This window comes from Amphiura filiformis, unplaced genomic scaffold (assembly GCF_039555335.1).
Source record: "Amphiura filiformis unplaced genomic scaffold, Afil_fr2py scaffold_161, whole genome shotgun sequence".
NCBI classification, from domain to species: Eukaryota; Metazoa; Echinodermata; class Ophiuroidea; order Amphilepidida; family Amphiuridae; genus Amphiura; species Amphiura filiformis.
This window is the reverse complement of record NW_027305625.1, coordinates 92017-103027: the sequence shown is the minus strand read 5'-3', so window position 1 is coordinate 103027 and position 11011 is coordinate 92017. Positions and strand designations below refer to the sequence as shown.

The 11011-nt window shown below is 36.2% G+C and overlaps 1 protein-coding gene across 1 annotated transcript; it reads left to right on the top strand.

The window, feature by feature from the left end:
* The first annotated feature begins 7521 nt into the window (after positions 1–7521).
* On the top strand, positions 7522–9069 carry LOC140145174 (craniofacial development protein 2-like). The gene has a single exon (XM_072166948.1). The coding sequence runs from the start codon at positions 7522–7524 to the stop codon at positions 9067–9069; it is 1548 nt and encodes a 515-aa protein (XP_072023049.1).
* The last annotated feature ends 1942 nt before the right edge of the window (positions 9070–11011 follow it).

Here is an 11011-nt window from a genome sequence, read left to right as displayed (position 1 = left end):
GTTTAATAACAGAGATCATTACCTTCAGTTCGGGTCATCAGTGAGCATGGGGAGTCTGAATTCCTGAAAAGGACCGCATCAAAACATCTCTGAATAACTGGGGATATCAGGACCGTGCCTTTCTGAAAGCCACACTAAATAAAGAGCCAAAACCCGAGGCCACCCGTGGGCAAACTAATAAAGCACTGGTCACTGTTCCATACATATCGGGAATCTCGGAACGCGAGAAGAACCACTTCAAATTCTACGGGATTTCCACATCTGAAATCTGTAATAAATCTGTAATTATATCTCAAATCCTTGAATATATCGCGTTATTTTTGATATTGGTAAAAACATATTGCTTGACTTGCAGTTGAATATATGTGTTGAAAGAATGTGGTAAGCTGCTATTTGTGTATAGAACTTTCAGTCTGTGCATTGAAAGCAAAAACTGATAAAAATCAAATTCACTTAGCTTGGAAATGTTGAAAATAAGTAATTAGCTTGCGCAGATCGCTTAAATGAGTCATTTAAGCTGAGGAATGGCAACACCACATTCGTAGTGGGGAAAGAAACGTACCTTTTTATCGTACAGGTGCTGTTTCTTAGTCTGAGTCGCCGGCCTATCTCAAACAAAATCGCCATGCGTGGCTGTTGAAGAACTAGTGGATACGCCCAACTATCACGGCAATTTCCAACATGAAGATAATGGGGATGATGACGCTGTGCGATATACCTACCCGTCTATCAAGTGACCAGTCCTGATGAAGACTGGTGGTTCCAGACGCGACGTAGCAAAGTTGCAAAAAGTATGTTCCGACATTAGATTTATTTCAAAACTCTCCTTCCTGACACTTATTACCCAAAACCCAATAGTAATTAATAATTTATATCAAAGAACAACCAAATTAAAATGTGAAAAGATCATATGTGGCGGCTTTAATGGAATTAATGCGCCGCTGTACCATAGGGAGTTTTTTATATAACATGACCATGAGTACTTAATCAAGCAAATCTAATTGGTCTTCATCATGTTGACTTCCTGGTGGCAGTGAATCGAGGTTATTGTGATATTTTACTTTGAATGTTACACTAGGTAAATATGATTTGACGTGTGGACACGGTGTCTGTTCCTATATTTTACTTGTATACCCTAGTCCATATTACTCCATACGGAATACTGGTCGCTTAATAATTTAATGGTGTGTATGGTGTGCATAATCTTTAAAGTACCTTATAACTTTTGAAAACAATTCCCCATGTGATTCATGTCTAAGAAGGTCAAAGACTTGCGCGATACTAAACTGCTCAAATAAAGAAAGTCCGCAGTCATGTAACTCGTCCTACTTCAAAACCTGATCTTGTTATGGCAATTTGATTGATACGGTCGTGTGCAGGATCTTGTTAGCTCTAATTTGATACCAAATTTACTACCAAACACTCAACAGTAACAAGGATTGATACCAGTTTATGGCATTTGGTGCATTTTCAAAAGTTGCAAATCAAAACGATACACGCGGTCGAAATTGCTTAGCGTGGCAATGTGGTCAAGCTTGTTTGCCCACGATGAACCCATGTCGACTATCCGAAGTGCGCGCTTTATTCAATTGTTAATTTAAAACGCATGGATTGTTACAGTGCTTTACTGATGAATACTAGGGCACGATGCGATCGATATGACCTAGCGGTTGTTTCGGGCTATGTCAATGGTCGTACTCTGCCATTCACCTACAGATCCGCGTGCTCCGTTTTTAATTTGCAACTTTTGAAAATGCACCAAATTTCATATACAGGTATCAATCTCTGTGAATTTAGAGTTTTGGGTAGCAAATTTGGTATCAAATTGGAGCTAACAAGATTCTGCACACGACTTTATCAATCAAATTGTCACAACAAGATCAGATTTTGATGTACAATGGGTTACATGACTGCGGACTTTCTTTATTTGAGCAGTTTATGTTGCGCAATTTCAATTGCAGGGACCCAGCAAACACAAAACATTTTCGACATCATTCGCAAAAGGTTATAAAAGGTTGTCAGAAAACGTTTAAATGTCGGATTATATAAAGGGTATATTAAGAGTATAAAACGTTTTCATAACCTTAAAAACATTTTTGATAATCTACTGCTCAGCAAACAAAAATGTTTTACAGAAAACGTTATATAAAGGGTATAAAAACGTTTTAATAACATTCCAAAAACATTCTTGTGTAACAGAATGTTATTTTGGGGGTGAAAAAATATTTTGCGAAAAATGTTTGCCCTAAATATTTTCAGTAACGTTTTAAAAACGTTTTCATGACCTTTATATAACCCGACATTTAAATGTTATTAAAAGGTTTTGAAAAAAACAATTTAAGAACACTTCTGTGTTTGCTGGGTTCAAATATTTCAACATAATGTTATTTAAGTATTGACACAATATTTGGCAAAAATAATTTACAATAACATTTTTTGAAAACATTTAAAAATATTGTTGTAGTGTGTTTTCATACAAAACGTTTCAAAACGTTAACATGACCTTTATATAACCCGACATTTTAATGTTTTTAAAACGTTTTTACCTAAACCAAAAGCCAAAAACCAAAAGTCAAAATATAACTTATAACCGTATTTTTCCTAAGCCACCGTTAGATTAATTAACGGGTAAGGTCCAGGGTTATTTACTTTTGAATTCCTCAACAAACTCTGGCCGAAGATAACAAGTGGGGCAAGTATGGTTTGGGCTTGTATATGTAGGTCTGTCCTACTGTGTCCTGTGATGTAGGATTTCGCAGCGTACGCTGACCATTTGGTGTTGCTTTCCCACAAATTGACGAGGAAAAAGGTACTGATGCCTCAGGTGTGGAGGGAATTGGTGTACCCGGAGCTTAATCGTGTTCCTGATCAAAAGAGTTCCCGATCAAGTCAACCCTATTACTAGCACATGTAGTAGTACGTGTTGAGTTCACAGTTATTTGTAGAGGATCGCGATGGCTGTTGATGGGAAAGGCTGGCACAGAGCATCCTTTACGTCGTTTGCGTAGTATTGTCTGGCACAACTGTTGGACTAGAGATATGTACTGGTACCTTGCACAGCGTCATCATCCCTATATCTTCGTGTCAAAAACTGCCGTGATAGTACGACGAATCCACTCGTTCTTCAACAGCTACGCATGGCGATTTTGTTCGAGATAGGTCGAGCAACTCAGGCTAAGCATATCACTTACACAATATGAGATACTGCAGCGTTTCCATCCATACACGTTTTAACGATCTGCGCAAGCTCAGTACCCCATATGATGTTGCCATTACAAGAAAATTCGATTTGTTGTCAGGTAAAACCCAAGTTTTGTTTTCAATACACTAACTGGAAATTCAATACACTCAGCTGCGATTGCTGTTTTCTTTAAAAACATATTATTTTACTGCATTTTCACCGAAATGTTTTTAAATCGTACGATAATAATGTGATATAGTCAACTGCTTGAGAAATATAATCATATGAAAAGAACAAGCCAAGCCCATTCAGCTCAAATCCACGTGCTGTATAGAATATTAAATCACAAGTCTATAATACAATGCACCATAGTGAGACATTATACAACTTTCTTTATCTGCGTCAATAATAGAATATTGGTTTAAATGGAATTGAATACATCTCTACATCTGAGTTTGTACTTCAACACTGAGCGATCTAGCGATCGGTTTCTAGCCAATCAGGTAGGACTCCTTTTCTTGCGTTCGGTGAAATACCAATCGCCCGTCGGTCACCAACGGAGTATTAAGACGTGATTCATTGCAGGGAAAAAATATTTATTTACAGGTCGTCGACACTGTGCCTTGTTTTGTTTCAAGTTTTGTATTATTTTGTGTTAGGATTGTAGCTTACGTTCGCGTTCTTCATCAAAGTTCTTATCTCTGTCGGCAAGCTTCGACGAAAGATTATCAATCTCTTTTTTCAGCATTTTGTTTTCTATCTTGTACTTAGTTCTTTCTTCAACACACTATATAAAGTTCTGCACAAGTGCTGTGATTATCGCAGCACCGAGTTCAATTCTGAAAGGACTGATCAGTATTAACAAACTGAGTCTCGCTTCTTAAGGGATCTGGAATGAGCGTTTCGACAGTATTTTTTGCGGGACATGAGAGCACATCAGACATATCGAATTGCATTCTGAATACGAAGAATCAAATAATTTTCATTTTTTGAAATTCACGATATAATACAAATTTTATGACAAATTATTAAAATTTGATATTTTCCCATTTTTGATAATTTATATAACAGTCCTCGAAGTAAATTTTATAAATCTAATGATATATTCTTAAAGTGTATGTAGTTGGGAGGAAAAGCCGATGATCAATTGAAAATGTTGACCTTTTATATTGAAGATATGGATTTTTTTTCCCAAAAGACTTTTTTTTTGTTTTTTGTTTTGGGAAAAATCCATATCTTCAATACAAAAGGTCAACATTTTCAATTGATCGTCGGCTTTTCATCCCCCCTACATACACTTTAAGTATAAATCATCAGAATTATAAAGTTTACTTCCAGTACTGTCAAATATCAAAAATATCAATTTTTAATCATTTGCCATAAAATGTGTATTACATTGCGAATTTCAAAAAATCAAAATTATTTGATATCAGAAGGACATTCTTCGTATTCAGAATGCAATTCGATATGTCTGATGTGCTCTAATATCCCACAGTCATGACAGTAAATACTGTCCAAAGGTTCATACCCCCATCCCTTAAGGAGGGTGAACTATTACCAAAGCTGAGACAAGGAGTTGATGTAGTTTTCTGCTGTAGAAGTAAAGTCCAAAGTCCAAATAATTTCAGATGGAACTTAATAGCCCATATACCAAATTGTTCCGACAATTATTGTTCAACGCATGCTGTTTATTGATTACTTTCTGTGATGAGTATACAAGCAACGTAAGTTTATTTAACGACAGAAATTACTTCCAAAACGAATGAATATAAATGTAATTATGCAAATAAAGTAGATCAGATGAATCTAAGCATAAAATTGGTGATGTTTGGTATCAAATTCAGATGATAATTGCAGATAAAAACTGTGATAAATGGGTTCAAACTAGAAACAATTATACACGGTGTTTAGTATACGTTGTGAGCTGAAAAGATGTATTAAACGGGATGAACTCGAATATTGACTCATTTTTGTGGCTTTTTGGTTAATTCAAATACCGACTAGCATATCCAACATTCTTTTGCAGATGGCTGCACACATGCTTGACAGCAGAGTTTCTAACAAGTGCCTCAATCTAATAAAAGCACCTTTAACACGTTAAAAACGTTTAATTTTGCGTAACTTCCTTTTCTGAAGAAAAAAAGGTGATCCGTAGGATATGTCCTATAAATCCCCCCGCCATTTAATAAAATGGGGGGGAGAGGGGCTAGTATTCTATCCTCCTGTTTATGAAGCCAAAAATGGGAGAAAATAGAAATAATAGTAGCCGGTAGCTTGATTGAAATGAAGCGTCATGACGATTCCCAAGGTCATGCAGATGTAATTGCAATTATGTAATTGCAATTGCAATGTAACATTTTCAGAAAGGAATAATTGTTATTCCATTCGTATTGGAATTGTAAAATCGACTGAAACAACTCCTTTTCCTTTAACAAGAGGCACTCAGATTACATTTTGCTCCATCGCTGCCCATGTGTGTTTTATTAATCAGTGTGAATGTGATATTATTTCTTGATGGATTCGCCAGAGATAAGACAATTGCCAATTTACTCTTCCCAAAAGAACAAAAGCCTGTACTTGACGTTTACATAAGGCTGATGATATAATATATCGTCAGCCTGCTACGCTAATTGCCTAAGCCACTTTTTGTAATTTTGAGAACAAAGAACAAAATGTGGTTCAAGCATGTATCAGTTACGTAATCACCCTAATTATTTCGGATTTTTCCTTTTCATTTGTATCATTATCATTCGTTCTTGTTCAAAGATTGGTGAATAATTATGTTAAAAAAATGACTTAGGCAATTAGCAGGCTGACGATATATAGCTTTGTAAGTGTTCCATCAACTAAACTATACTCTCAGATAAAAAAAAAAAAAAAAATAAAAAACATAAAACCTTTTTCTTTTCTTTTTTATTATTATTATTATTATTATTATTATTATTATTATTATTATTATTATTGTTGTTGTTATTATTTAGTGTTTGTTTTGTTTATTTGTTTTTTGTTTTGTTTTTCGTTTTCCCCTTCTTACCTTCGTGTTATGGTAAACCTATAGCCTAAAAACGGTAACAATCACCTCTGTCTGTAGCCTTAACACAATAATATAATTACGAAAAACTTGAAGAATATAATTCATATGTTTGTTCTGACATCAAATCTCCATGGTTGGAAAGCCGCTCTTCAAAATCGATCAAGTGTCTAAAATGTCTCATTTCTAATGTTTGCGAATAGCAGTATAGCTGCGCACAGCTTCATTCTGAACTCATGAGTCGAGTAAGAAACACATAGCATTGAAATATTACTTTATAACTCATTATACATCCCAAAGTTTTGAATTAAATCCCGGTTATCAAAAAGATCCCTAGTCGTCTTCAAGTATCACTTGCCCGGCCCAGCAGGTTCGTTGCATGACGAGGTCTGATGGTATCATACACAACGTAGCAAGTTGCAAAAGTAAGTAAAATATTTAATTCAAAACTTTGTGATTTTAGTGACTGGATGGCTGAGGATATTTACAAGTTTAACTTGTTGTACATGTTATATAAATGAATTGTACCATCGCATGATCGCTAGGTTGAGATTTCTTGCGTCAACGTTACATTCTACACGTACACCAGTCTAATTTTCAATTGATTAATTACATGGTTCACGCTAGAACTAAGCAAAGATATATATAGCAAATGCAACATCTCATGCACTTGTTGGCTTGAAAAACAGACATGTACATATATTATATATACGTGTTGTGGGCAAGCTGGCTTGCTATTAAAATAGGAAAAGAAATTATGATAGATCTGGAAGAGGTATCTGGGCCATGTGGTCCTATTGACTGAAAACAAAAATCAGAATTCGCAGAGTTCACATCATGGTAGTAGGATCTTATTTATTTATTTATCTATTTATTTATTTATTTATTTATTTATTTATTTATTTATTTATTTATTTATTTATTTATTTATTTATTTATTTATTTTATTTATTTATTTATTTTATTCATATTTATCGAGGGTAGCCCAATTCAGCCAAAAAGCTGGTCTTACATGGGGCCCTGCGATACATTTACATAACATTAAAAGGCAACCCCCCCCCCAAAAAATAGCATTCTCCCATCTTTAATCTTTTGAGGATGGAGCGCAAGAGGGAGACCACCTCTGGTAACACGTTTGTGTGAGGAGGTGACCAACTTGTGAGGATGTTGGTAATCGTCCTGGTCCACCTTCAAGTGGCGGGGGTTGTTAGCTTGATGGCTTATGTCCATTAAGTTACGGACGGACCAGGGTGGCCAGGAGAGGAGTGTCTCGCCCGCCTGGCTAAACACAGAGCGAAACTGATTCACAATGAAGCGCCACAACAGTACCAGGGTTAAAGCCCCTGATTACTATAACCCGCCTGTTCAACCATCGGGCCTGCACAAGACAGAGCAGAATGAAGCAACAACTCCAAAGCCAATCGGAAGATATGATGAAGTTCCTAGAGCAGGGGTTTCACCATGTCGAGCCCCAATTGGAAGAGCTGCTGCAGATAAACCGAAGGAAAGAAAGGCACTTTTAACTACTAAGAGTATAATTGGAATAGGGACATGGAATGTACGCACACTGTACCAATCAGGAAACCTTGAACTTTTACTTCACCAACTCAATAAATTCAAATGGGAGATTATTGGAGTTTCTGAAACACATTGGACAGAAAGTGGAGAATTTGCAACAGAAGGATACCAAATTTTATGTTCTGGGTATACAGATATTCACAGAGCAGGAGTTGCCTTTATACTTAATAAGGTGGCACAACAATCTTTACTAGGGTACAACCATGTATCTTCAAGATTACTCTCTGCAAGATTTAAAACTGTCACTGGAGCAATGACAGTAATTCAAGTGTATGCTCCAAACATGGCAGACAAGGAAGAAGATGTTGACCAATTTTATGACCACCTCCAAGTGCTAATTGGCAACACACCAGGGGGAGACATGCTGATAGTAATGGGAGATCTGAATTCAAAAGTTGGAAAAGACTGGCAGAAATGGAACGCGGTGATGGGAAGATATGGATATGGTGATACCAATGCTAGAGGTGAAAAACTGCTAAGTTTCTGTGCAGCCAACAATCTCCATATTACAAACACAATGTTCAAACAAGCCAAAGATTCCCGCCAATGGACATGGGAATCCCCTGATGGAAAGACTAGAAATAAAATAGACTATGTAATGATAAACAACAAGTGGAAGACAAGCATCTCAAACTCCAGAAGTTTCCCAAGTGCAGATGTTGGTTCCGACCACCAGCTTGTAATATCCGACCTCAGGGTCAAATTCAAAAAGAAACAGAAAGCACCATTCCAAAAAACAGACTCAGTCAAGCAGGATTATGAAGTTACCATTGGAGGTAAATTTGCACCACTAATGAATCTTGATACAACAGATGTTGAAGACATATGGACGGGTGTAAAGATAGCCTTCAATGACACATCAAATGCAGTTTTAGGAAGCAAAAAATCAAACAAACAAGAACAATGGATAAGCGAAGAAGTGATACATCTCAGCAAGGAGAGAAGCAAAGTGAAACTCAAGAAACTTGAAAACCCATCTTTGAAACCTAGGTACAACTATCTCAACCAAGAGATCAAGAGGAAAACAAAGGGATGTAAAGACATGTGGATCCAAGGACTTTGCACGAAAGTGGAGCACCAAGCAGCTAAGTCAAAAGAAGTCTATGCCACAATTAAAGTAATCACAAAGAAGCCAACCATCAGAATGCAGACCATTAAAAGCAAAGATGGCAGAGTCTTAACAGGACAGACGGAGGTGAAAACCAGATGGAAAGAAAATTATGATGAACTGTATAATGAAAACCAATTAGGAAACATTATATCAGAAGACGTAAGGTAGTTGGCACTCAATATTATTCTAGCACATCACTTCTGCAAAACACATAATCTTTCATGTTCAGATGTCTTAATTTTTGTCAACCAAATAGCGGATGTTTTTACTAGTACTAGTATAATTATTATAGTAGCATATACCCATTATAGAGTTCCCCATATATGTAGTTCATGACTTCGTGTTGTATTTTATAATTCTGTCAATGGTGTCTTGCAATTAAATAGCAAGCATACGTGCTGTGTTGACACAAATAATGAGCAGCCAGGGTATATGCAGCACAGACCACCATAAATCAAGAGAGATAAGGAAACAGGATAAGCCTAATTGGTTTTATTTTTCATCAGACTATAGCAGTCGAAAACCAATTAAGCTTTAAGAAAACCAGAAATATACGTGCAGAGTATTTCTTGAAGCGCGGTAAGATATAAGGTCAATTATCAGAGGGACCATTAGTCACAAAAACCAATAATTTACTTATAAACGCTAATCAAGACCATAGCCCTAACCTCCAAACTATCCACAACCTGTAACATGATCCCTAAGTCGAACCCTACTGAAATAACCCTAACTCAAAACGTAAATCACGAAACTAATCCTAACACTTACCCTAACCCTTATCTTATCTCTAATCTAAAATGCCCTATAAACCCTATAACTTTAACCCTTTTCAGAGAAATGACCCTTCGGAGTAATGGGCTGTTTCTAACAGGCTCTATATTTTTAAAGAAATTGTTATTATTTATAATAAAAAAAAAAATTAAATTATCATAAATTTTTATTATTAATTTAAAAATGTAGAGTACTATACATATATGAAATGAGTCAAGGAAGCTAATAATTGTTTGAACAAGTTCATTAGGAATGTTTGTTTTAACTGTTCATTTTGAACAATTACTACAAAAAACGGAGTTTTTATTAAACTCACGTCTTAGTGAAGTTTCACCACTACACTAGTGATTTGTGACCGTTCACGGCGAATGAGCCGTAAATTCCTCCCCCGGTCAATTTTGTTTTATTTCATGTTTAACAAATATACATCATAAGCTTTAAAATGGTATATCATTTGACTTCAAACGATGTTTTGAAGTCAAAGTTTGTTAAACTTTGCTCCTTCAACGACATTGAATACGACATTCGTACACATTTTACGCTGTAACTCAGAATACAATTTAGGGAATTTACGGCTCATTCGTGCTGTACGGTCACATTTTATCAGACGAGCAACTCATCACATCTGACTGTTTCCTTTTATGGGTAACAGGAGGCACCGTAGAGGGCGTGATGAGTTTGGTCAAAGACATCTTTGCTTATGATAATTTTTACAAAAAGCAGCCCAAATTGTGTGCTGGGGGGCAATTTTGCTTAAAACCCACCCATCGAATATTGAAATTATTGAAAATGTACCCCAAAATCGTGACACATGTTGAACCAGGGAGAGCCTCCTCCTGGTGGGATTGACCTTTTCGGTAAATCCCATAAGCCTTTGCGAGTAGACCAGATGTCGTCATTTGTCGTTACACCGATGCAAACATCGTTACTGCGCACTAAATGGCTTTGAAATGCGCAGTAGCGATGTTCACTAAACGATGTGCGCATCGGCATAACGTCAAATAACAACATCTCAGGTCTATTCGCAATGGCTTATGGGATTTACCCAAAAGGTCAATTCCCTGCCTTCCAAGTCAAAAGACATTATCGGGTACGTTATTTATTTACAGATGCAATCTTTTTACATTAGAGGACAGTTGACATTTTATAACACCTTCGTCATACAATTATCATGATTGGTTGCAATTCTTTATACAAACATGCTCATAGTCTAATAGACCAAACGATCTCTGATATATTTTAGCATATCTGTCTAGACTGAAGCTAAATTTATACTCGATCGCTTTTACAACAGTCGCTGGCAAGTGCACAAAAAACGTCAATTTTACATACTGATCAT

Excerpts from the sequence above, each read along its gene's own strand:
- LOC140145174 (XM_072166948.1), top strand. The coding sequence starts at position 7,522 with ATGAAGCGCCACAACAGTACCAGGGTTAAAGCCCCTGATTACTATAAC.